The sequence below is a fragment of a genome, unplaced genomic scaffold (assembly GCF_019419815.1).
Source record: "Pyrus x bretschneideri cultivar Hongxiangsu unplaced genomic scaffold, Pyrus_bretschneideri_v1 Contig47, whole genome shotgun sequence".
In the NCBI taxonomy this organism is placed as follows: Eukaryota; Viridiplantae; Streptophyta; class Magnoliopsida; order Rosales; family Rosaceae; genus Pyrus; species Pyrus x bretschneideri.
Genome location: NW_025999784.1, coordinates 1,253,400 through 1,279,331, shown reverse-complemented (window position 1 = coordinate 1,279,331; position 25,932 = coordinate 1,253,400). Strand labels below are relative to the sequence as shown.

Here is a 25,932-nt window from a genome sequence, read left to right as displayed (position 1 = left end):
CTCCACTCACTTCACCTCCCCTCCCATCCAAAAACCCACCCCACTCCCAACTCCCTCGGAACTCCCCCCCCCCAACCCCACCCCGACCTCCCGGAGACCTAACCCTAAACTGCTCTCTCCCCGAATCCCTTGAATTCGATCACATTGGTGACCTCACGTCCCTTAACCCCCTCCCTCATCCTCTCTCCTCAAACTCCTTCCCGAACCTTCGCCACGCCTAAAAATCCCACCCGAGCCCACCCCTTTCGTCCAAGCTCATGCATTTTCTGTGGGAGCAGAGACCACCGGTGAGCGTCTTTACTAATCGATCGGTGATAGGAAGAGGAAGAAGAAGAAGAAGAAGAAGAGAGAGGAGTGCATGAGATTAGGGTTAAGGTTTGAGGCTTCACAGAGAAGCTCATCTCCTAGAAAGAGAAGAAGAAAAAGAGCGGAGAAGCTATCAAAAATGGTGAGTGAGGAGAGGACTGAGAAGGGGATTTTTGGGAGGGGTGATGGGGGATGAGAGAAGGGGATGGGCTCTAGTGGGTTTTTTGGGGGTGGGTGATGACTGGGGAAGACGATTTCTGGTTTTCGTTTTGTTTTGTTTTTTTTAATAGGGTAAATATTATAATATTTTTAATGTATAAAAACAAAATGCCACGTGGCACAAATGTGATAGCCACGTCAGCTCTTAGCGGATCAATGGGTGAAAAATGTTACAGATGTATTATACTGAAATAAAATAGTACGTGAGGTATAAAAGTGAAATGTTTTGAAGATGTTGTATGAGGTTGCAATAGACCTTAAACTTGAGATAAATGATTAAACAAAAACAAATCGAAGAAAAGAATATAAAAAAAAACCCCAGACACCACCACTTCCTTTTCGCACCCCATCACCCACCCCTACGACATCCTCCCCCTAACCTCATCTCCCTCAACCGTAACCCCACCACCAGATTTGGCCCCACCCTCTGCTACCCCAATGACCTAACCCTCTTCCAGCATCACAAATCTCTCTTTCTCTCTCCCCCCACATTCTGCATCAGAGAAGCGTTTCTTTTATTATCAGTTTACTCTGCAAACTTTCTTTTTGTTTCTTCGTTCCTTGCATTGTTGGGATTTTAGAATAACAAAGAGAGAGGGGAAGGAGGAGTCTCTGTGTGTGGGGAGGGGGAGGACCGGATATGGTGGTTGATGGGTCTCAAGGGTGGGAGGAGGTGGTAATGGTGGGTACAAGGAGATCGGCTGGTGGTTGCCGACAGTGGCGGATCCAGGATTTTAAACTCGGTGGGTCCCAATTATAAAGGTCAAAAAATTTATAGACAAAAATAACATTGAAAATTTAAATATAATACATTTCATTCAAAAATCATATGCAAAACAATATTACAAATTATAAAATCATAATTCAAGTGTCCATTACGAGGTTTCATAAGTTACTAAGGAGTACCTAAGTTATTGATTATCTAATATGAACCACTAAATTTAAAGGGTTGTGCTATTCACACACCCCTTTTTGCTTCTCACACACCCTTTGTTTATTTCTGTCATTTGATCTTCTTTAATTCAGTCGATCCGATGGTCGCAAATTAAGAGTGTGTGTATGAAGTAAAAAGGGGTGTGTGGATAGCACACCCCAATTTAAAACACCGGTCAAATAAAACTCTCCCCAAACTCCCACTATCTTTCTAACCAAACAACCATTTTTCTCTTTTACTAGTTTCCAAACATCCACCTTCTCTCTCACTAAGAACAAAGCTGTCATACCTCCACCAACCGTCTCCCTCCCCATTCTCCCAAAGTAATGGTAGCTCCACCACCAAATTTCACCAACCCATGACAGATCATATCCATCTTACTAACCTTATGAAGGAAATTTCACCCATAAGAAAAACTACTAAGATGGTTGAAATAATTTGGGAAAGTTTGGGGTTATGTACTGCCCCCGCCAGACGACAGAGAAAGGTTGGAGGAGAAGTGGGTGGCACCAACGGATGAGACCATGGCATAAGCAAGGAGGAGAGAGGCAGGAAGGGTTCCTATTTCTTTCTTCTCTGTGAGCGGTCATCTTCTCCGAGAAGAAGACAGCCACTATAACCTATACAGACCTCATGCTCGAGTACGAGGGGTCCCCGGAAAATTTATAGCAACGATTTAGGATTGCTGACGGATCCTGGGACCTCCCTGGTCCCTATGTGGATCTGTCCTTGGTTGCCGACTGGAATTTTTATTTTTTTTTTATCATTATTTTGTTACACTTTAATTGTTTTATAATTTTTTTTTTTTTAATATAACGATATAATTAGGATATTTGCTTATTAATTTCAACTTCTTTCTTATAAACAACTACTCGACCGGTCTGGTCGACATCACCACATGCTGGTGCTCCTATATAATTATCTACTTAGGGCTAGCCGTTGTCATATCTTGGCTCGTCTTCCATCCCGAAGAGCCAAAATTCACCATCACCAATGATTACCTAACGCAATTCAGTTTCACTAACGACACCAACACTCTCTCGTACAATCTTTCGTTCAACATCACCATCAGAAATCCCAACAAAACGGTTGGGATATACTACTGCCGCATCCCAGTCGTTGCTGACTACAGAAAGAAGACGTTTGCCCAAGTGACTTTGAATTCGACGCTGTTTGTCCAAGGTCACAAGAACACTACCATTTTGCATAGTGTACTTGTCGAAGGTCAGGGATCGGTGGTCATTGGGGAAAGCGACATTTCCATGTTTTAACTCGGAGACTGCCGCTGGTGTTTACAGTATTAATGAGTGGCTTCCTCTTCGGGTAAAAGTCTATTAGGAAATATTATACGATATTATATGTAATACATTTTGTAATATATTTACCTAAACAGGTTTGAGTCAAATCCCACTAAATGTAGGTCATTGTTTCCTAGCCATTAATGTAGGGTTGATTAGTTGACTTAGTTGCATATATATTGTCCGATGTACTCTGTCAATGATATACACAAAATCATTCAATCTGACACTCCTCTTCATTCAGCCATTTTAACATGGTATGCAGAGCATAAGGTCCTGGTGCGTGATAGCCTACGTTTTCAACCCTCATCATTTTTTTTTTCCAATCATCATAAACATTATGTCAGACACATTAGTTCAACCACCACCACAAAACAACTAAACCAATTGCCATATTGGTATGGATTCATCAAACCCATACTATGTTCATCATTCAAATAATCCTGGTCATATGCTCATTCCAAAAAAATTGAATTGGCAAAATTTTTCAATCGCCACTGCCAGCACCAGTTTTCCTGCTGCAAACGTGATAGAATTAAAAGCATACCACAAAGTAGCATACAAATGTAGCATATGAATATAAGGATCTTTCTCGCAAAAGATTGTTTTATGTAACTACTTAAAATGTCACAAAAATTGGGTTGTTGCCCCTACTAACCAGCCATCGAAAAATAATTATTAGACCAACTTACACTTATCTAAAGTTTATGAAAATTTATACGCAAACACTAGACACACAGAGCTAGACTCACACAAATTTTTGGGATTTTTGGAGTTGATTTGCTATTTAAATTAAATCGAACAAAAACAGAACAGAAACAGATTTTAAGTAGTTCATAAATTAAGAAAAACGAGTTAGGGGAATTGTTATCCACCACCAAATAATCATGCAAACATGTTATGTTTCATTCAAATTCCTTTTATTTATGAATGAAGATGTTCAAGTTTGGCTCACTGTTAGAACTCAACCTATTACTCTTTCTTATGTAGTATGTTAAGAGAATGACATTTTCAACTTAACTTAGTCCCTAGCATGCAATCTAGGATGGCGTGTTCATAGATTTAACAAGTAGAAATCATTAAGAACGAAAAGAGTTTGAGTCATCACAAGGTATCGTAAGTACTAGCGTTGTCTTACTTATCCTAGATTTTGGTTCACATGTTAATCAAAATTAACAAGTACTACTCTAGAACATATGTAGGTCCTCATTCGACAAGGGCAGGCACACACATATTCATAGCATTAGAATTCTAGATATGTTTACTAAGTATGCATCCGTAGAAAACACATAAAGAATTCATCACTAACATAAGTAGTGAACCAATTTTCATCCATTTATAAAAGTAATTCAAACGAAATGTCATAACACATTTGCAATCATATTTGGGTTCAAAACAGCCCCTAACTACTAAAAATTTAGTTACACATTATTCTCAAATTAAACCAAAAGAAAGACATGGGTTTGAGAAGATAAAACCGAAAGAAGAGAATGCCAAAATTTCCTCCTTCTTCCCTCTTACTCGTCCAACTTCTTGTTGCGTTGCTTTCTTCCCTCCTATTTTCGTTAGCTGCACCTTTCCATTTTTTTTTCTTTTTTCCCTCCTTTGCCGCTGCAACATGCAGCTTTTTTGTTCTTGCTTGCTGCCTCAGTTTCTTCTCCATAACTCACCCCACTGACAGCCATTTAGTGTGATGACAATAAGTGAGAGGAAATGGTAAAACAATTGTAACTCTTTAGGTAGCCTTTATGCCCATTACTCCCACTTAATCTTCATCTTTAATTCCATTTCCTTTAATATTTAAATAGGTGTCAGCTGGCTTGTTCAACTGCGACTAGAGCGTCCGTCCACCATAAGTTAACGGGTGAAGAAAACACAGAAAAGAAAAACAAGCAGAGAAGTTAAAAGGGTTGGGAACTACTTCAAGCAAGTATCGAAGGTCCTTTTCCTCCGCCTGATCGCGGAGAAGTTAAGAGGATTGAACAACTTTGGAAGTTCCCTCAGACTCTTTGGATGTTCCTCTTGACATTTCCAACAAAGTCAATTGCTAGATATACATACCTTCTGTCAATGGAGAGGCATTGGAGACGGTGAATTGAGGGTCTTTGGGAAGGAAGATCAACCAGAATATGAACATGGTTAGGACGAGGCAGAGTAAGGCGTTGCAGGGGAAGTAGAGGCAGCGGGTGCCGCCCCTTGGAGCCATTAGACGAAAGAAAACAAGAAAAATGGTACCAGATGGAGTTGCAGATGAGGTATTGTCTTGTATATAAGACGAAAGGGTGGATTTCGGCTTTGTACTTACGAAAAAGCTTAATCGAGTGCTAACCCAATTCAATTTCACCGACACTGACAATACTCTCAACTACAATCTCGCGCTCAACATCACCATCCGAAACCCCAACAAAAGGGTTGGCATATATTACCGCCGCATCCAAGTCTTTGCCAACCATAGAAAAAAGAGGTTTGCTAATGTGACACTGCCTTGGGCGCCATTTTACCAAGGGCATAAGAACACGACCATTTTAAATCATGTACTCGTTGAAGGTCAGCAGTTGGCGGTATTTGGAGAACGTGACCTCTCCCAGTTTAACGCGGAGACTGCTGCTGGTGTTTACAGTATTGATGTGAAGATTTCTCTTCGGGTAAGAGCCAGGTTCGGAAAGATCAAGTCACCAGATTATGGTCCTAGCAACATCAACTGCAACCTGAAGGTTCCCTTGAGTTTAAGCGAAACATTGCCGAGTGATTTCAATGCCACAAAGTGCAGGAATGTTCATGTCCTCACAAATCCAAGCTACTACGAACGGATTTGAGATTTTCGGTCCAAAAAATGATCCCTTTTTTTACATAGTCATACTATGAGATAACTTAAAAGAGAATGCAATACAAGAAATCATAATTCAAACAAACAATATACAGTACAAATTCAATCCACAGTGAGGATCTCTATTCTAATCTCGACTAAACAGGTGATGAAGTATACTTTTCATACTCAATCATCTAGTGATTAAAACTCAACCCGACATTGAATTATGGAAGTAGAGGAGCTCACCTGTTCAAGCAAGGGGGCAACAAGATCATACCAAACCTACGCACCATATTCAGGAATGTAGCCATATAGAGTACCATAAACGGCTTCAACCCAAAATAATCTTCAACATATGAAATTTCCATTTGACTATTATGAAACAAACACAAGCCAGAGATAAACAGACAAATTGATTTCAAAATTAATCTGTAAATTTACAATTTCTCACCACGCTGCACGCATAATCTTGTACGAAATTAAGGGGTCTCCATTTTCAGATTAATATGAGGATGATAGAATCTGTGTTCTTGTGAAGTTCTGCCATGTACCTTATTGTACAATCAGGTGCAACCAATATTTGAATAGACACCAATGCAGTCAGCAGGACTTTTATTCGTATTCAAACTGAACCTCTACATGCAGATATTTTCTCATCAGCCGGACAATGGACGAGGTGAAGCTTGCTAAAACTTGGCACTCTTCATGGGATTTGGCTTCTGAGACCACCCCATAAATGACCAACTTCTTCAAATTAGGGCATCTTTCTAGAAGTCCTGCTACCCAGTCGGAGAAGAGCTCGCTGATTATAGTCCATCCGAGTTCTAACACAACCACGTTCTCCAAAGAAGATGACCCCTGCAAGCCACAAACATCTCTTAAATCATAACTTAATGATAAGTGGGTTAACTGAGGGAAGCAAACAGAAACAGTCTCCAAATCCACCACCTCATCCTCATCATCAAATACAACACCCCAGAGCCGAAGCCTCTTTAAATTTGATGATTTTGAGATCATGTTATAGAACTTTGGCCACATGATCGTGAAGCTGCTAACATCCACAATCTGAAGATTCTCTGTGTTATCCCCAATATCAAGATGGAGGACGCTAACATCATCGATCTTCAAAACACTCAGTGACCCCTTACCAATAAGCTCAAAAACCTCAAGGGTACAATCTTTCAGGTGCAGATTCTCAATGCTATCGGCCTCTAGTATGAACTTATCCAAACTGACAGCTTCCACGTAGATATTTTTCAGTGAAGGACTATTAAGTTCCATAGTTGCCTGTGCATCTGACATGGCAATATCAGGATTAATAAGAGCCAAATTCTGAAGTTTTGGACATGCGGTAAGCAAAAGGCTCAAATCCAATGCTGAGATACTGACATAACTTAGCGAAAGTGACTTCAAGCATGGAAATTTCTGATAACTGGGTTCAACACCTGTTACAGAATTATGAGCCAATGCCAAGACTTCAAGCTTCTGCCGACCGCATTTCTCAATGATATTCACATTCGGAGTAGTCCTCACATTATAATGTAGTTGCCGCAAGGTGTCCCGGGTATACATGAGCCAAGCAATCACTGGGGCGGCTGAAAATTCATCAACATCATCCATAAAAATTGACAAACACTGCAATGCTTTGGTTTGGAATATTGTTTGAGTTACAAGAATTTCCAATCTACTTGTTGTCAGATCATGATAGACGGACCAATCATTGGAATTGAAAGAAAGAGTGTGGAGGTGATTCCGCCAAGCCTCTCTCCATTTCTTGCACGTCGCAGATGCAATCACAACATCTCGGGCAGCTTTTAGCCGGGATAGAATGTTACCTATGACTTCAACGGGAAGGTGCTCCATATACCCAATAAATTAACGAAAACCAAGGAAAGCTCTTGTTCTCAAAGTTCAAAGTACCCTAAGAAAATTAAGAAGCCAACTTTAAAGAAATCCTCACCACACAATTAGCCATCCAGAATTGTTAAACCTTCCATCTGGGTTTATCACAAAACAGAAGAAAAACCAAGATCCATCCATGTCAAACACCAATCTGCCATCTTTTCGGGATTTGTCACGACATCATCTATACAAGTAAAAATTCAGATCAATATTTTGGACTTTCACTAATCAAGCAGTAATTGTCACTACAATTAAGCATGGAAAGCAAAGATTAGCTAGTAGAAACTGGAAAAATCCGGTACTTTGGGCATTACAAACAAGTCAACAATTTCCAAAGTTGGCAGATTTTGCACCGGATCAACATCAATTCAACGGAAAACCATGCAAACAAACTCAATAAATTAAACCCAATTCAATTATTCAAACAAATTTCAACAGCTTATCATCAATCTACTAAAAATCGAGTAAAAACACATAGAACCCAAAAATCTATAAAAACGGAATTGAATAAAAATGATCTCAATACAGAGATAATCAATGGGTAAAACAGAGAGAAAATTAGGGCGGCATTACCTGTGGAAGCAAATCAAAATCCAAAATTTCCATGTCAACGGGATCACTATCATCCCATTCATCAGAGAAAGGGAGAAACTTGAATGCAGGATTCGATGGTTTTGGAAAAACGAGTGGAGAAACGAACCAGCCAAAAGCTGCTTGGTCTGAAAGACGAGACCGCGGAGAAGACGAAGAAGAGTCTGCGATGAGAAGAGAGGGAAGCCGCCAGGTCTTCTTCTAGCACGTGCGGGAAAGTGGAGAGTAATTACGCGTGAGAATATGGAAATTTAATTTCTGAAATTGGAAAGCAAATATGTTACATTTTTTTTCCCAATCCAATATGCTACATGAGTCCCCATTACATGAATCCTATATTCTACCTCACCTTCTTACAAATGCGAAAAAAGTTGCATTCCATAAGGAGATCAACAATTTGTGTTATTGTCGACGAATGTAGACGACTAACAACTGTTGATTGTTGGAGAATTGGAAAAAAACAGAATTTCAAAACATAATCTATAGAAAAATTAAAAAAACTAAACGAATGTGAACGACAGACAACTGATAATTAACATATTCTATTAATTGTTTGAAAATTGAAAAAAGCGCAGAATTTGACAGCATATTCTACATGGAGATTAAAAATTAAACGAATGTGGACGACAAACAACTCGTACACAATATTAATAGAAATGCCTCGTAGTGTGAAGAAAATTATAATCAACATGGCTCATATCACTAAAAAACAAAATGCCTCATAGTGCGAAGAAAATTATAATCGATATTAAAAAAGCAAAGTAAGATCCGTAACCTTTTTTTATTCAACGATAGAATTACACCAAAGAGTAGGAGATTAAATTGATATCAAAGTCGTCATTTATGAAATTCAAACCTAAGTCATTTCACGTATTAAGTAAAGAATGGTAAAAAAAAAGTTGAGGAAAATATTGATAATCTCGCCGACACAATTTCCACAATTCAGCAGCTTCTACATGTTGACATTACAAAAGTTCATAAAATTTCAAGAAGCACATAATTGTATTGATATACATTGTGTTCTTCCAAACAAAATTGGAATATCTTTACAGAAGAATGCAAACTTTACGACCCGAGTTAGCAGAGGCTACTATGACTCCCGCCAGCGCCAACACGAATAATTAGTCAGTGAAAGTGTTGGATCATCACAAGCTGGCCACACGATTCTTTATACCTTCTTGGTAGCTCCGCTACCGTCTGTTGTCATGAAAGATTCCCCACAGCCACACTGTCCTTTAGAGTTGGGATTGATGAATACGAACTCAGACCTGCCAAAAGAAAATAAATTAGGTGTGAGCGGAACCAGGAAGGTGAGAGTAAGAAGGCAAAAGCAAGTTGTGAAACCAACGGCATAAACACCAACAGAAGAATGCCCAAAGCATGTCATGTCATATTGTACCATTGCCCCACGAACAAATGAAAGGTGGTTAAATTTACAACGAATCATCAGATCGACAAGGGGCATAAATGCCATGCCATTTGGCTGCTTAAGGTTCCCAAATTCAAGCAAACAAAATATACCGAGATAAAACAAGCAAAATAATATTAGCAGATCATCTTTCTTCATGGTTTGGTTTCTGCTTATGTAAAAATGGACACACATGCACCCTTATCTCTCCTAAACATGCACATGAAAAGCCACTTGAAGCATTCACTAAAACCCTTCTAACGTGCACCATTATCTTTCCTAACACGCACATGGAAAGCCACTTGAAGCATTCACTAAAACCCTTCTAACATGCACCATTATCTCTCCTAACACGCACACAGAAAGCCACTTGAAGCATTCACTAAAACCCTTCTAAACTGCACATTCAATTTGTCATTGAATGCACACAACACACGCATCCAACAGTAAACAGAGGTTGAAGTACTAATGGCAGCAGTGGTGGAGGTGATGATGCCCTAAATCAGGGTCATCTGTGGGTCTTAATGAAATGGTCATACAGTAGTAGTCAGGACAGGAATGGAAAGCTGACCATCGGCGAAGGCGACATTATGGGCAAATTTAATATCATTAGTTAAGGTGGGTGAAGACCTAAAGCTGATGTTGTTTATAGCAGCGCTAAGCAGCATCAGTCTAGGTCTTGTATAAGGTAGCGGGGCTCCATTGGGATGATGTTAGAGTTGATAAATGGCAATACACCCACCATAAATATGAAATTTCCACCCCCCAAAAAATGGTCAATTGCAGCACATTGGCTTACTGATTGTCATATGGTTCCAAGCGCTTATTTGGGATTGCTATGTAGGAACGACTTCTGCTCATAAGTAAAAGCACTAAAGAGTGCTTCTACAACCCAAAAAACGCTTTGAAGTTTTTCTGCCAAACGTAGTCAAAAGCACTTTTGGCTCTTTTGAAGACTCTTGGTTCATCTCAAAGTGAAAAAATAACTCTATATTCTCCACAAAATTCAATCCGAAATTCGACGACCCATTATCCTTACGATGCGCAATTTTAACATCCTAATACTAAATTGACACTGGAAATAATTACAAAAATGGAAAACTAATCCATTTCTAACACAGCACAAGTTCATTTTCTTTACCTAAAAAAAAACAAAGATTTACACACGCCCAATTCAAATCAAAACCAAACAATTTCTCTGAATCCAAACATGCTAATAAGTTTTCCACAAATCCACCCAAAAAAAAAAAGGAAAAATTGGGGAAAAAAGAGAGAGGAAGAGATGAGTTACCTGAGTTTATCATCTATAAAATCCATCTTCGTTCCTATGACGTGCATCAGAGCCTTCGGATCAATCAAAACCTTCACACCTTTATCCTCCACCAATTCGTCGAACTTCCCCTTATCATCTACACAGGAAGAAATTGGAGCAAATAAATTCACGAAATTCATAATTCAACTTATCAAAATTGATGAAAAAGAAGAAAATTTAACAATCAGGATCAAAATGCCGCCGTACCTGCGTAATTGAGAGTGTAGGACAAGCCGTTGCAGCCGCGGGCCTTGACTCCGAGCTTGAGATATGGCCGCCGGCGCTGCTCTAGGAGCTGCCGTATACGATTCGCCGCCGCGTCTGTCAAGCTCACGGCCTGTCGCCTCGCCGCCGGTCCGACCCTCTCGGCTGCCGCCGCCAGAATTTGCGAAGCCATCGGTGAGATTGTAACGTCTGTTCTTCTTCCCAGATGTCACTCTGCGATCTAAAGGCAGACCCGTGGTGAACTCGTGCCGGGGTAGTTTCGTCGTTTCGCACCGCTCCACGTTGCGTCTGAACTAGATTCTGGATGTTTCCGTGGACACGCTGATCGACGGAAATTAGGCTGCACTCATTTTATGTGTGTGGCTTAGTATAGTCTCAATCGTTGATTGATACGTGTAATCTGTTAATGTAAGTTAAATTTATAAATACGTATCAATTAATAATATAAGTCACATAAAGGTCATATACAAAATTGAAAAGATTGGAACTCCCTGTAACGGGAAAGGTTGAGTCGGTTTTGAACATAATTTATTCTATTAAGCGAGATTCTTCTTACTACGCTTAATGAACAACGTAACGAGTAAAATTGGTAAATAACATTTTTGTGGTTTCGTTAGGCCTTCCACAGCGATTTGTGTGGTATATGAGTTAGTACGCTTAGACACTTTGATTTTGATTCTTATATAATATGAGTTTCATCAACTCATAAGAATTAAATTTGAATTTTTTTTCCATAAAAAAAAATAAAAAATAAAAAACAAGAATTAAATTCAAATTTTTCGATCTACTGTAAGTAGCCTTATGTGTCATCATTGTAGCGCACTTAATGTGAAACCTAACAATGTGGTTAACTAGTGACCAACATTACTGAACATAACTTCCTGCAAGTTTTTTATCCAAAATCAATGAGCGTACTGAAAGTTGAACGGTTATGATTTAAAATTTAATAATAACTCATCAAGTTAATAGGAGGATTTCATGTCGTCCCATGTAGATTTTTATCGACAAGTATATTGTTGAGGTATCGATAATCAAAATATAAATAACATGTTTATACGAATAACGTATTAATATTAGGTGATCGAACATATTAGATGATAGCCTAAAACAAAGATTATCTCCTCATTTCGTATGCTCACTTAGACTCTACAATTGGGCCCAACTAATGAACAGAAGAACTTAAAGCAGTAAGAAACAAAGCCCATCAATTAAACCCTCGTCCCCGAACGATAAGGGCTATTGCAAGACTCTGTGTAAACCGTGTGTTGCTTTCAGAAGAGCCCGCACCCACATGCCTTTCACCTGAAAAAGCCAAAACAATTTGGTTCCCCAATCAACTAGATTCCTCAATTTTCTAGTAGGTTTGTTGCTTCCTTTACCACTTCCCCCGCCTCTCTATCACAAACAGCTCGCAATCATTAGTCCAAATCCGACTGAGGGTTTTAAAGAGACTGAATTTCTGACTCTTTGGGCTCGGCGCCCCCAGATGCTCCCTTGGGTTCTTTTGTTTCTGCATCCAAGGTCTCTTGGGATTTCTCTGGTTGTTAGCTTCCTCTGAAACCCCAGCTGCCCATTTCTCTGTTTCCTTCTTGTTTTTTTTTTCTGGAAAGAGGGTCTCCCTTTGTAATGCATTTCTCTGGCTTGTTCATTTCTCATTGTTTTCTGCTTGCTTGATGCTGTTTTACTTCATGGTTACATTGAATTTTGTAGAATTGTTGTTGGGTTTCGGTTTTCGGGTTGTGATTTTTGTCTCGGGGTTGTAATGTGCGATACGAAGTTTGTGGGGTTTTACATTTCTCTGGTTTGCTTCTTTCTCATTGTTTTCTGCTTGCTTGCTGCTGTTTAACTTCATGGTTACATTTAATTTTGCATAGTCGTTGTTGGGTTTCGCTTTTCGGGTTGTAATTATTTCTGGGATTGGGATTGTAATGCGTGCTATGAAGTTTGTGGGTATGTGTTTGATTTGGTTTAGTTGACTATTGACGTTTTAGCATTTGCTGGTCTCTGAGTGTTTGTAATTAATCTGCTATGTTTAGTGGTTTCTTAGAATTATCTGGTTTTTTGGTAAACAGCTGCCATTTTCAGTACCTTTCTTGTTTCTCCTGAAAATTGGGTTTCCATTTGTTCTGCGTTTCTGCTTGCTTGCTGTTTAAACTCTTGCTTGCTGTTTAAACTCATAGTTACAGTGAATTTTGTATAATATTGTTGGGTTTTGCATTTTGGGTTGTAATTATTTGTCTGGGATTGTAATGTGCGCTATGAAGCTTGTGTGGTTTCTGTTCGATATGCTTTTAGTTAAACGTCGATATTTTATCCATCTGCTATGTTATATGGTTTCTTAGAATTACCTGGTTTTTTTTGAAAATTAGGTGTTGGGAGAGAAAGTGGGTTTCTAAAAGATTGGCATTCATCAGCTTACCTGTCTCTGAGATTTAAAGTCTCAGCGTTTACATGATGGCGACTTATGCATCGAATTATGTTACCCTTCCTGATACTCGAAACCCGGTGGGGGTACTGACAAGGCTTGGGGGTCGCTTAGGAATGGAGAATCACTTGGGAAGAGTTAGCAGCTTAAAAGTAGTCTGAGGAGAAGTACGGTTTTATGGGTGTAACCTATAAGTCAAGTTTGCCTCAAGTTAAGTGCTCAACCAATTCTCAGAGTGTCGGTTCATATCAGAATAGAGACCCTTTTCTGAATCTACACCCTGAAGTTTCATTGCTTAGAGGAGAGGGAAACGATAGGGTTAACAACCCAAGAAAAGATATTTCAGGTGGAGGTGTCACTGAGAGCTTAAGTGACAAATCTTCTCCTAGTAACAACGGTGAAGCAAAAATCAAAGTTATTGGTGTTGGCGGTGGAGGGTCAAATGCAGTTAATCGCATGATAGAGAGTGCAATGAAGGGTGTGGAGTTCTGGATTGTTAATACCGATGTTCAAGCCATGAGAATGTCTCCTGTCTTTCCCGAAAACCGTTTACAAATTGGTCAAGAACTTACCAGGGGTCTTGGAGCTGGTGGAAACCCAGATATTGGTATGAATGCTGCCAAAGAAAGCAAAGAATCAATAGAAGAAGCACTTTATGGATCAGACATGGTCTTCGTTACGGTAGGTTCAAATGCTATTCCTCTGTCATGACTTCCAACATTTGCCTATTTCATGCATCTCTGCACCCTGACATTAAATATCTTCATATGCAGGCGGGAATGGGTGGAGGAACTGGCACTGGTGGAGCTCCTATAGTTGCAGGTGTTGCAAAGTCAATGGGTATATTGACTGTTGGTGTCGTGACAACCCCTTTCTCTTTTGAGGGACGGAAAAGGGCAGTTCAAGCCCAGGAAGGAATTGCGGCTCTGAGAGAAAATGTTGACACACTGATAGTCATTCCAAATGACAAGTTATTGACTGCAGTTTCCCCGTCTACCCCAGTAACAGAAGCATTTAATCTGGCCTGATGATATTCTACGACAAGGTGTTCGTGGCATCTCTGATATAATCACGGTATGTGGTCTTTAAAAATATTGTGTAATGAAGTGTAATCTTGACTTCTGACTGTTTAAACCATTCATAGAGCCTTTCAAGGGCCTTCATTTGGTCAATGGGGATTTTTTTATTTGTTTGTGGATCGATGTGTTTCCCTTTTTGGGCCATATTTGTTACTATAATTGATGCACCATCATCTTCATTGCAGATACCAGGATTGGTAAATGTGGATTTTGCTGACGTACGGGCTATAATGGCCAATGCGGGTTCTTCATTGATGGGGATAGGAACTGCAACTGGTAATGTTTTAGCTGCATACTACTAGGGTGTTTAGAGTGCTTATATCATATCAGAGGCTTCACTTACAATTTTGGACTTGATTATTGTGGTCCCAAAATTTCCGTATTGCCTTCCCTTATGACACCATTGTGGCTAACGTCCTTGTGAAGTTAATATAGAATAAATGGCATCTAAAATTTCAGTTTTTTTGTTAGAACATGAGAAGGAAAGGTCTGAAAGAAGACATGGTCTCAAGTTAATATATTATAAATTCTGCATTTTTTTTTATAATAATATGCTGAAACTTTTTTTCTGATTTTTGTATTTCCTCGGAACAGGGAAGACGAGGGCAAGGGATGCTGCATTAAATGCCATCCAATCACCTTTACTAGATATTGGTATTGAGAGGGCAACTGGAATTGTTTGGAACATAACTGGGGGAGCTGATTTGACCCTTTATGAGGTACTTCTCTCTTACTCTCTGTTTTGATCGTACTCGTGGGATCATGAAGTTGACATATTTCTTTTCTTCAGTATGAAAGTCTTCCATGTACCATTTCTGTAAAAGAAAATCTGTTCCAACTTGAAGTGTGGTTTACCGTTTTCTGTGAGACAAAGCTGTCTTTAGGAATTATGCTTATGATTTCACCATTGCATTCAATAGTCTGAAAATGCTGCAGAGAGGGTACTAAGCTTATTGAAATCGAGATTTCTCCCTTAATTCTTGACTGTGAGATGACGTTACTCTGCAATCTGTATATTGATCTTATTCTAGACCCGCACGGAGAGAATGAACTACTACTATGATTGGCCTAAAATCTCTTTCGACAATTTTCTCATAAAAGAATCATTTAGTTGGCCCAGAACTGTGCTAATGTTCACAATGTAATAACTCCATTATTGCGCTTACTGCTGCTTCCTGTGCTTCCTGCTTCTTACTACTTGCCGCACCTGAACCCTCACTGCCTTTCCGCTTGATATCCTTTACTGAATTATAAATGGTAGTTTTGACTCACAGTTGATATGGCGTTGTATTTTTCCTCTCTTACTCTCTAATTTCAAATGAGCAATTCTCGTAGGTAAATGCTGCAGCTGAGGTTATATATGATCTTGTCGATCCAACAGCAAATTTAATATTTGGGGCAGTGACAGATCCATCTCTCAGTGGTCAAGTAAGTATTTTTGCTTTCTCTAAAATGAACGTGGTAAAAAATATGTCCAAGAGCTTCCTGGTTTCTTGTTGAACATGGTAAATTTGCCAAACCGGATATCATGGGATTATCATAAAGGAATTGGATGGCTGCATCTTAAAATGCAATGTTGCTTGTCTTCGTTTTTCATTCAGGTCAGTATAACCCTTATTGCTACTGGATTCAAACGCCAAGAAGAAAATGAAGGAAGGCCACTCCAGGTAATTCCTTAACGTGCCCCCGCTCACGCACACACATGCACTAACTCTCTCTTTCAAACAATTTTGTTAAATCTACCTATATGCAGGCACAAGGAGATGTCACCCTTGGAATCAATCGACGGCCATCCTCTTTCATGGAAGGTAGTGCAGTCGAGATTCCTGATTTCTTGAAGAAAAAAGGACGCTCCCGTTATCCAAGAGTTTGATCTCATGCCTCCCGACCTCCACCTCAGCATCCATCCGAGGGATTTAAGTATGCCTCCGTAGATACTAGATGATAGATCATCCATATGCCATTAGCAGTTTCTAGCTTTGCTATTAGATTAGTACATCCTCGTCCGAGTGTATGTTTCCCGTTTCAAGACATTTAGATCTGGCGAGTTTTTCGCCGGAAGATTTGAATAAACGCCATCGGCATGTACAGTTTTCCCTTTTGAAAGTGAGATACAACATGTGGAGAAATCATGAATGGATTCGTTCAGAGAAAATTCTTCTTTATGTATATACTCTTGAATTAGAGGGAAATAATTTCCGCAATGCCTTTTTTTTTATTCTTCGCTTCAAACCAAATACAGCAGAAATGAACAGAAGTGTGTAGGCGGAGATAAGTCCACACAGAAATTACCACTCAATTTTAATTGTCGGGTGTCAAAAACATAATTAGACACCCACAATTTGTTCCCATCTTAGTGGAAGGGTAGTTGTGTTCCAAGTTGAAGATGATGGCCAAAGGGTTGTCTTCTTACATGCTTCCATCTTAAAATCGCCTTCTTCCTTCTTGATGAGCAAAGGCTCGTTTGGCAACGGAGCTTCCGAAGAGAACACTTACGGTCATAAGCGCCTCTGTTGGAAGTGCATTTGTTAGAAGCAGCAAATCTTCAAGTTTTTTTCGTGCTTCGTGCGGTAAGTGTTTGCTTCAAGTGCTTTTTATATTCCATAAGCACTAAATTTTTCTGATAAACGTTGTCAGAAGTGCTTTTGATTATTTGAAAGCAGTCTTGGCCTTTCTAAATTCCTTGCCAAATGGGTCCCAAGTCATCTATAACCCTTCTTCCTCACCCTGCAGTTAGCTTTTGAAGCTCTGGCTTCTGCCCAGTAAATCCCTTGACTAATGCTTCAGCTTCCAAAACACTACCAGTAATCTCCACATGAACACTGCCCGCCTGCGAAATGGTGAAACCGACTATTATCCCTAACGATAATCTTTCTCCCTACCACCTTGGAGATGTACTTGATTGCAGAATGGCAATCCAAGCACACCCTTATATTTTTCTTCACAATGATCGGCTTCCCAGCCGGCATACTTATTAACGCAAATGCAATCGCTATCCTCTCACTGTGATGGTGAAGAACCTTTTCCTTCTCAGTATCATCCATATCATGTGGAATCGAATCTGTTTGTGGATCATATCCAGCTTTCTTTATCTGATCAAGAAGAGTATCAAGCTTTTCATAAATTTCTTTCTTCTGAGGATGGGACCAATCTTCGGCTCCAAAGATATGCGTTTTGTTTCCAACATCAACCCAACTATACCCTGGCAATTTCTTCATGGTGCCATCTCTCAACATCTTCCTTACACTCCTCACATCTTCCCATTGCTGCTCCTTAGCATATATATTCGACAGCAGAATATGTGCTCCGATGTTCTCAGGTTCTAAATGCATCAGTTTTTCTGCTGCCAGTTTTCCCCTCTCCTTATCACCGTGAATCCTGCAGGCTCCAAGGAAAGAGCACCACCCGAAAGCATTTGGTTGAATTGGCATGCTGTTTATGAATTCTTCAGCCTCTTTAAGCCTTCCAGCCCGGCCAAGCAAGTCAATAACACAAGAGTAATGTTCATCTCTAGGAACTATTCCATATGTTTTCTCCATAGAATAAAAGTAATTTAAACCATCCTTTACCAATCCAGCATGGCTACACCCTATTAAAAGACTGATAAATGTTATTGCGTTCGGCTTCACTCTTTGTACCATTCTATTAAATGTTTCCGAGGCTTCTTTTCCTAATCCATGAAGAGCAAGCACGCCTAACAATGAATTCCATGCAACTTCATTCGGGTTTGCTATCTCATGAAACACTTGGGTCGAATCATCAAGCAACCCACATTTTCCATACATATCAACAAGAACAGTAGAAATGAAAGGGTGTCTATCGAGATTAAGTTTAATTGCCTGAGCGTGAAGCTGGATTCCTTGATCAAGTGCAGCTAGGTTGGCACAAGCCTTGATCAAGCTAGAGAAAGTGAACTCATTAGGCTCAACTCCCCAACTATGTAAGTCAACAAACAAACTAAAAGCCTTCTCGATTTCATCCATCTCAACGTAACCATTGATCAGAGAAGTAGAAGACACAATGTTTCTACACTCAGAGTCAATCCGGAACACATCTGAAGCACTTTCCATATCTCCTGCTTTCGCGTACATATCAGTCAGAGCGTTGCCCACTGAAACCTCCGTTTGAAGTCCTAACTTTAGAACGGTCGAATGAAGACACTTTCCGAACTTACAATCCTTCAACGCAGAACAAGCATTTAAGGCAGTACAAAGAACATGCTGATCTATAACAATCCCATCAACAATCATCCTTTTATAAGTTAGTAAAGCTGCCTCAGAATCACCACTCTTTGCATACCCATCAATCATCGAAGTCCATGATACCGCGTCCTTAAACGGCATCTCCTCAAAAACCTTACAAGCATCAACCGTCACCCCACACTTCCAATACATATCCGCCAAATTACTACCCACAAACAACTCACAAGCCAACCCCAACTTCAAAGTAAGAGAATGCATCATCCTCCCGATCTCAATCGACCCGAGAAACACACAAGCTCTTATAACACTTGCAAATGCAAACTGGGTTGGTTTCTCTCCGGCAACCCTCATCTGGGAAAACGTTTCTAAAGTCTCCGAGAACCTCAAGTTCTGAGAAAACCCAGTTATCATTGCCGTCCAAGAAACCAAGTTTCTCTGCCGCATTGTGTCGAACAATTTGAGTGCATAGTCGACCTCCCCGCATTTGGAATACATGTTCAGAAGATGGTTGGCGAGAAAGATGCAAAGTGGGTACTCGTTGCGGAGGAGCTGAGCGTGGAGCTCTTTGCCTCTGTGCAGCTGCTTGGTCCGGGCGTAGGTTTGGATGGTTTGCGCCAAGCTGGTGGAGTCCTTGAACATGTACCCGCCAAAACGGCACGCTTGTTGAAAATTCATCAGGAAGGGGGTGTAAATAGAAATTTTGTGGAAATGCTTTACAAAATGCACAAATAAAATGAAGAGAGTTTTAACGAAAAGTTTGCAGTATTGTTCATTTTAACGAAAAATCATATTTATGCACAAAAAAATCAAACCTAGTACTATTCATTTTACACTTTATTTTGTCTTTATCGTTAAAACTTAAAGTTTTTAAACTCTTTTCATTAGTTTTCCCTAAAAGGAAATTATGTGGTAAAAATAGAATATCTTAGAAAATAAATGTTAATAACATGATCAAATGAATTGGACATTCTTCTTTAGATGTTGGATTTGCTAGTTAGTTATTGCCTTTTTAACCCTGAGAAGAGTATGAGCTGATTTGGAAGTTCTTTGAAAATGGCTTTTTTTGGTGAAAATGTTTTTGAAATTAATTCTTAGTTATAATTAGTTAGTTTCCTCTCTAAACTTTAATTTTGAATACCCCTTAAATTTTTATAATCGATCAATTCCCTCTTGAACTTTAATTTTATAATTGCAAAAAAAGGTAATTTTATCCCTAGTGCAGACAATATCTTCTTCTCTTTTGCTAATTCAATCCGTATACTTTTTGTTTGAATTTTAAGGTTTAGGGTTTAGGAGGGAAATTAAAGTTTAGGGAGAAATTTGCCAATTATAAAAGTTCAAATAAATAATCGGCTAAAACTAAAATTTAGCGGAGGAAATTGACCAATTATAAAAGTCCAAGAGGAAAATTGGCAGCTCCTTACAAGTTTGGACAGAAAATCGACCAACATCTCTTAAGAAAATGATAACAACACATTTATAACTTATCGAAATACCCATATTTATTCTTGTTCGTTAACTTTTAGAGATGTGCTATCCACACACCCCTTTTTACTTCTCATACATCTTTGTTAATTTATGTCCGTTGATCTTCTTCAATTCATCCAATCCGACGGTTAAAAACCAAAAAGATGTGGGATAAGTAAAAATAGATATTTAGATATCACATCCCAGTTTTTATTTTATTTATTGAATCTAATAATCGAAAATACAGATGCGCGCGTAGAAAGAAGAAAAAAAAACAGTGATTGCCAATCCTTTTTATAAGTGCTGTTATGGTTGGTGGCTACATTTTGTCAATCTTTTTCAACATTACCAAGGGGGCAAGACTTGGCAAATCATGTGGTTATGGACATAGATGTTAAATTTCTAGTTGTCGAATTCCTCGAGAGCTATAGCCATCCACATATGCTTGGATTGTGTGTTTTTGTGATGTTTACAAAACATACTTCACCTCAAATATCACATCGGGTTCAACATTTCATTACATATAACGTGTGGATGGACTAATACCACCTTTCATTCCATAAAGAATAATGGCAATGCAGACGTGACTATCTTGGTTGAAGTTATGTTGTTCACTTGAGTTCAATTTCTTCTATTTTTTAATTTTAAAAATAGAATATCGTTTGTATAAAAATAAACCTTCTTAAAATACATTATAGTCCACATGTAATATATTTTGAGGAACCTTTTCGATTTTTTTTCTAAATATATTTGGACAAAATATAGCAACACAATTAGTTGGAGAAAAATTAAAGTTCTTTCTAGAGAACTTTAACAAAAAACTGTCGATATTGTTCACTTTAATAAAAAATCATATTTTTACTCTAAAAAGTCACTTCTGGTACTATTCACTTACAAAATATTTTTGTCATTTTCATTAAAACTCAAAGTTTTCAAACCATTTTCATTAGTTTTCCTTTCTTTCTATTGGCATGGAAATTTTTTTTATCAAATAAATGTGATAGAGCTTTAAAATTTGTATGAAAATTTTGGTATTAAGAAGATTATATCATAAGAACATAACTTCTTTATGAGTTTTGTTGAAAAAAAAAAACTAATTAATACATTAGGCTCAACAAAAAAAAACTTTTAACATAATTGGATATTCCTCTAAATTGTATAGACCTTCTTTTACATGAACTGGCCAAAAAAAAAAAAAAATTGATTTTTATATGGTAAAACAAAAGGTTAGTTGTAAGGTTGGGTTTAAACAAAAAACATAAGGTTGTTGGCTCCAACAGGTTTCTAACCCATCACTCCTTGGTCAAAACAATAGATCACATACTCTTTTATGATTAAAACAAGCAGACAATACATATTTATTGATGAAATTCCATGACGGGCATGGGCATATAGCCTCCATGTGACTCCGCTACTGGTCACATTGTAAAAAATACGTGACGGTAGCAATTGCACGTATCTAATAGTTCCGGTGATATTTGTACAATATTTTGAAGAAATGTGTGTGTGTGTGTGTCTTATAAGTAGATATTCAAGTGTTGTAACTTCTTGTAAAACAAGAATATATACATGAGGAAGTATTACTTGCCCTCTTCTTTTGCAATGCATTTTATGTCGATAGTGCTCCTCCCATAAGGAGGCAAAAATAAGAAAGACATGACAACATGGGGCATCGAAGAGAAAGATGCCAATGTGCATAATACACCACCATTTGGATACTACAGAATCAGTTTGCCTAAAACCTTATCGTTTCTCCTTAGATTTTACACTAGTACGTGCCTGACTATGCACAAGTAATTATATATATAGCTATGTAGTACTTTGTATCTCTCTTCACGCATCGAAAAATAAAAGTTGTTTGTTATTGTTGTCAAGAATAACCCATATTGAAGATGAAAGTCTTTCGTTAACTGTCGCTTCCACTCATTACAAATTGACTTCAAATTGGATTCTTGTATTCTATGCAATGAAATTTGTTTATGATTCTATGTATTCAAAAGTTGGTAAACTAGTGAATGATTTATAGTGTTTTTAGTTGTGTATTATCTAATTGTTGCTTCAGGGTTGTGCTCTTGTTTGAAACTCTGAAAGTATTCTTCGCGTGAATATGAGAAATATATATATATATGCATGTAAACCCTAAATCCTAAAATCAAACCTACAGGTCTATACTTGCAAAACGAGTTGAACAACACCACAAAGTTAAGAAAAAAACAAGAAAGTAAGACAAACTTGAATGCCAAGATGCACATTAATTTGAGAAGTAATAGTCAGACAAGTCAACATAGTCCGAAAATAAAGCAGCACGAGCTGCTGACGAAGCAAGATCTACAACCTCTTGCTAAGCTTAAATTATTATTATTATTTTTGGATAAGATGAGTTCTTAAATTTCGTAGGAGAGCCAAAACAAACCAAAGGCTGCTAGAAGTATTTATGTGCATCAGAAAATATCTATTTGGAAATTGAATAGTATGCGAAGTTTCATTGAATATGGCAATTATGCATGGAAAGGATATGGACGCTATGCCTTTAAAACATGCATGGTATTGTCAATTTGAGAGCAGCCCACGGTTCTGTTACTTTCCAGCTGCGGGTTATGCAACTTGCTACTTGGTTGCAACTAGGTCGAAGAAGTTGTCAATTTAACTCATTAAAATGATACTGATGGTTTATATGGTAATTTGATATTTTTTATAATTTTTTATTTTATCTAATATTTTCAATAATAATGTTATTTTATACTTTTTTTATCCTTTGCGAGTTCAATTATTGAAACAACCAATAAAATACTTAAAACACACGACAACATTTATTATATATTGCACCACATCTTATTTAAAAATTATTAAATGAATTTGACAATAGAAGTCTTTGCCTTCAATTGACTTGGCGTCACGCAAGAAACTGAAGGCTCGGTTGGAGAGAGTTTGTTGCTATTTTTTAGTGTTGCTTGTGTATGTGTTAGTTTTGACATCTCCTTTGGAGATGTTACATTACAAATATTTAGAATGGTTCAACAAATTTGATTATTTTTTCTTAGAGAAGTTAAAAATTTTGATATTTACATTAAGGTGTGAGATTGGAATCAAACTCATCATATATCTCATCAAAAGTCGAATAAAAAACCTCTCATTTATAAATACAAAGAAATATAACAAACCGTAGTATTAGCGGATTGTATAAGAAATGCACATGTTGTTGAGAGCAAGAATCCTACAATGAGAAAGTACGAAACTTTGCATGTGCTTTATAAGAAATTAAGCTTAATCTGGCCAACACTACCACTTGTTTTATAAGGTAAAACTTCTCATTTCTTAATGATATTAAAGTATATTGTTCACATGTTAAGCTAACGGTCCACGTACGTTTACATTACCCAACATGTGGCATACTGAAGACATGAATGCATAAATCTCAAGTCAAAAAAAATTAAAAAACTTTAATGTACTTTAAAAAAGTTGAGCTATCGGCGACACAAGTATTGTACTTTATTACCAGAGTCTCATTTTCCTTTCCTTCCCTTTTTTTTATTATATTCAAACAAGAACTAAGCCACATAAAATGGACTTCAATCTCAGCCAAGCCACGTACCATACACAAAAACCAAAACCTTTTGAGTTGACGTGTAACACTAACTCCCCACCCATTCTAGCCTGCATTATTATTTATTAACATACACATAAATCCTCCCCTAACCTACTATACTACCACCATTTGATTTCACAAAGTTCGAACAACTCCATCCAGAGGAAGAAGAAGCAGCAGCAAGCTCTGGCAAGCACACATTTTTATCACCATTTCTGAATCCAAATGAGAAGAAAACCATCTCAAATCTCTCTGCAGAAACCCATCATCCAAAACACTCCAGTTCTACCAAATATGCAAGAAAATGGTGAGCAAATCTCAAAGAAAAATGACAGTTTTATGGAGCAGCAAGGAAGCACGTCACCTAAGATGCATGAAAAGGACGAGGAACTTTCAACACTGAACGGTCAGGATTCGGCTGCTGTAGAAGGTGATGATGATGTTGTGGTAGATCAAGTGCCTACGGCGGCAGCGGCGGAAGAAGAAGAGAGTGGACTTGAGAGGTTAAAGAAGCATAGAATGGAGGTGGCCGGACAGGTTTGGATTCCGGAGATATGGGGGCAGGAGGAGTTGCTGCAGGATTGGATAGATTGTTCAGCTTTTGATGCTTCTTTGTTTCCGAGTGGGATTATGACTGCTCGGTCTGCTTTGGTTGAGGAGGGGAGGAGAGAAAACTCCGGCAGATTAAGGATAGAAAACAGGTGTTGAATATTCATTAATGATAATTTAATCTTCTTTTTATTAGTTTTATAAGATCTTTTATCTTTGTTTTTTTAATTATATTATTATGATCATATACAAATGATTGTTGAAACAATGAGTTTACATACTGTGAGAATGATTTTAGTAATAATGAACCAAAAAAATTTAGGCGATATTATTGTCTAATTTAAATTATTGAAAGGGAACTCAAACTTAGGTATGGAAAAGATACGTATACTGTTATAACCAACTCAGCTAAATCCAAATCCCTAAAGAATATATTCTCAAAATAACGGCGTGCGCAACTTGTATTAAAATTTTGTGTTCAACTTTGTATTAAAATATGGTTAGAAAATATAGGATTCATTTATCACCGGTGCATAATCGGAAGAAATTTCGAGTTTGAATTCCTCTCCAATTGGTCAAATGGAAGATAATTTCCTTTTTCAGTTTGATTAAAAGGAGGATCGCTTCGCTTTTCCCTTGAGATGATATTGGTTGAATGCCAGTGAGCAAACAAATTTAAGCCAGATTATATATTTTGGAACAAAATGTAAGCAATCATTGTGAAATGGGGGGAGAGGATGATGAAGAATTCAATCCTTTTTTTTTTTTTTTTTGTCATAGATTAGATATCAGATTAGCCACCACGGAGTTTGAACTCACGCCGTCATGCAAAGGTTCAACTCATTTCCACCATTGTGATAAAGAGCCACTTGCAGATGATGAAGAATCAATCTACCATCTGAGGAATCAGATGCGACGGGAATCCTAATGTGGCAATATCTCAGGCCTATCACCCATTGCCATGTGAAAAAGATAAAATGCATAACAACCCATGACTTGGGTTGGAAACTTCAATTATCGTCACAAGGACATCTCATCGTTGGTAAGTTTCTCTCGAGAGAGTAAAAGTCGAAAGACAAAATAGAAGTCGATGTCTGAAAGCAAATTTGTTAATACTGTAAGCCATCTTCTTTCTCATAAATATTCACTACATGATTACATCTACTTAACAACAACAATTGCGCTCCATTCTGTATTATGTCTTCCATTAGATTCAAGTACTCTAAGTCTTTTCTTAGAGTTTCTTCTAAAGTCTTTTTCTACCCCTTCGGCCCTGAACCTTTGTCCCGTAATTGCATATTCTAACCGAAGCGTCAGTAGGCCTTCGTTTCATATGTCCAAACCACCATAACCAATTTTCTTTTATCTTTCCTTCAATTTCGGCTACTCCTACTTTATCTCGTATATCCTCATTCCTAATCTTATCCTTTCTCGTGTGCCCACACATCCAATAAAGCATTCTCATCTCCACTACACTCATTTTATGTACGTGTTGATACTTCACCGCCTAACATTCCATGCCATAAAGCATTGTTGGCCTTATTGACATCCTATAAATCCCTTGAGATTCAGTGGCATACGACAGTCACACAACACGCTGGATGCACTCTTCCACTTCAT

The 25,932-nt window shown here is 38.1% G+C and overlaps 6 protein-coding genes across 7 annotated transcripts; 3 read left to right on the top strand and 3 right to left on the bottom strand.

The window, feature by feature from the left end:
- Window positions 1-4,892: 4,892 nt before the first annotated feature.
- Window positions 4,893-5,769, top strand: LOC103963618 (NDR1/HIN1-like protein 10). Its single transcript, XM_009376453.3, has 2 exons — window positions 4,893-4,911; window positions 5,032-5,769. Exons 1-2 carry the CDS (start codon window positions 4,893-4,895, stop codon window positions 5,571-5,573), a joined length of 561 nt encoding a protein of 186 aa, XP_009374728.2. The 3' UTR covers window positions 5,574-5,769.
- A 193-nt stretch (window positions 5,770-5,962) lies between these two features.
- LOC103963617 (F-box/LRR-repeat protein At1g67190) lies at window positions 5,963-8,416 on the bottom strand. Of its 2 annotated transcripts, XM_009376452.3 has the most exons (3): window positions 8,042-8,416; window positions 6,515-7,652; window positions 5,963-6,424 (listed from the first exon to the last, which is right to left on the bottom strand). In XM_009376452.3, exons 2-3 carry the CDS (start codon window positions 7,427-7,429, stop codon window positions 6,179-6,181), a joined length of 1,161 nt encoding a protein of 386 aa, XP_009374727.2. In that variant the 5' UTR covers window positions 7,430-7,652; window positions 8,042-8,416; the 3' UTR covers window positions 5,963-6,178. The 2 variants fall into 2 exon arrangements, with proteins under 2 accessions (XP_009374727.2, XP_009374725.2); XM_009376450.3 differs by having other exon boundaries at window positions 5,963-7,652; window positions 8,042-8,411.
- A 531-nt stretch (window positions 8,417-8,947) lies between these two features.
- On the bottom strand, window positions 8,948-11,337 carry LOC103963657 (iron-sulfur assembly protein IscA-like 1, mitochondrial). Its single transcript, XM_009376492.3, has 3 exons — window positions 10,987-11,337; window positions 10,759-10,876; window positions 8,948-9,327 (listed from the first exon to the last, which is right to left on the bottom strand). Exons 1-3 carry the CDS (start codon window positions 11,174-11,176, stop codon window positions 9,228-9,230), a joined length of 408 nt encoding a protein of 135 aa, XP_009374767.2. The 5' UTR covers window positions 11,177-11,337; the 3' UTR covers window positions 8,948-9,227.
- Window positions 11,338-12,284: 947 nt separating this feature from the next.
- Window positions 12,285-16,712, top strand: LOC103963616 (cell division protein FtsZ homolog 2-2, chloroplastic). The gene is given in 10 exon segments (XM_009376448.3): window positions 12,285-12,525; window positions 13,374-13,584; window positions 13,586-14,110; window positions 14,203-14,454; window positions 14,456-14,503; window positions 14,694-14,784; window positions 15,103-15,227; window positions 15,844-15,936; window positions 16,110-16,175; window positions 16,262-16,712. Coding segments are annotated over 9 exon segments (1,449 nt in total). The 5' UTR covers window positions 12,285-12,525; window positions 13,374-13,455; the 3' UTR covers window positions 16,382-16,712.
- Window positions 16,713-17,230: 518 nt separating this feature from the next.
- Window positions 17,231-19,349, bottom strand: LOC103963615 (pentatricopeptide repeat-containing protein At4g21065-like). Its single transcript, XM_048567938.1, has 2 exons — window positions 17,436-19,349; window positions 17,231-17,338 (listed from the first exon to the last, which is right to left on the bottom strand). The coding sequence occupies exons 1-2, from the start codon at window positions 19,347-19,349 to the stop codon at window positions 17,231-17,233; spliced, it is 2,022 nt and encodes a 673-aa protein (XP_048423895.1).
- A 4,436-nt stretch (window positions 19,350-23,785) lies between these two features.
- LOC103963656 (protein BIC1-like) lies at window positions 23,786-24,590 on the top strand. Its single transcript, XM_009376491.3, has one exon. The coding sequence runs from the start codon at window positions 23,989-23,991 to the stop codon at window positions 24,469-24,471; it is 483 nt and encodes a 160-aa protein (XP_009374766.2). The 5' UTR covers window positions 23,786-23,988; the 3' UTR covers window positions 24,472-24,590.
- Window positions 24,591-25,932: the final 1,342 nt, after the last annotated feature.

Coding starts and splice junctions, on each gene's coding strand:
- LOC103963617 (XM_009376450.3), bottom strand. CDS start 7,429: ATGGAGCACCTTCCCGTTGAAGTCATAGGTAACATTCTATCCCGGCTA.
- LOC103963657 (XM_009376492.3), bottom strand. CDS start 11,176: ATGGCTTCGCAAATTCTGGCGGCGGCAGCCGAGAGGGTCGGACCGGCG. Junction 10,877..10,986: donor CTACACTCTCAATTACGCAG/GTACGGCGGCAT, acceptor CTTCCTGTGTAG/ATGATAAGGGGAAGTTCGAC. Junction 9,328..10,758: donor TTTATAGATGATAAACTCAG/GTAACTCATCTC, acceptor TTCTTTTGGCAG/GTCTGAGTTCGTATTCATCA.
- LOC103963615 (XM_048567938.1), bottom strand. CDS start 19,349: ATGTTCAAGGACTCCACCAGCTTGGCGCAAACCATCCAAACCTACGCC. Junction 17,339..17,435: donor TTGTGAAGAAAAATATAAGG/GTGTGCTTGGAT, acceptor ACCATTTCGCAG/GCGGGCAGTGTTCATGTGGA.
- LOC103963656 (XM_009376491.3), top strand. CDS start 23,989: ATGAGAAGAAAACCATCTCAAATCTCTCTGCAGAAACCCATCATCCAA.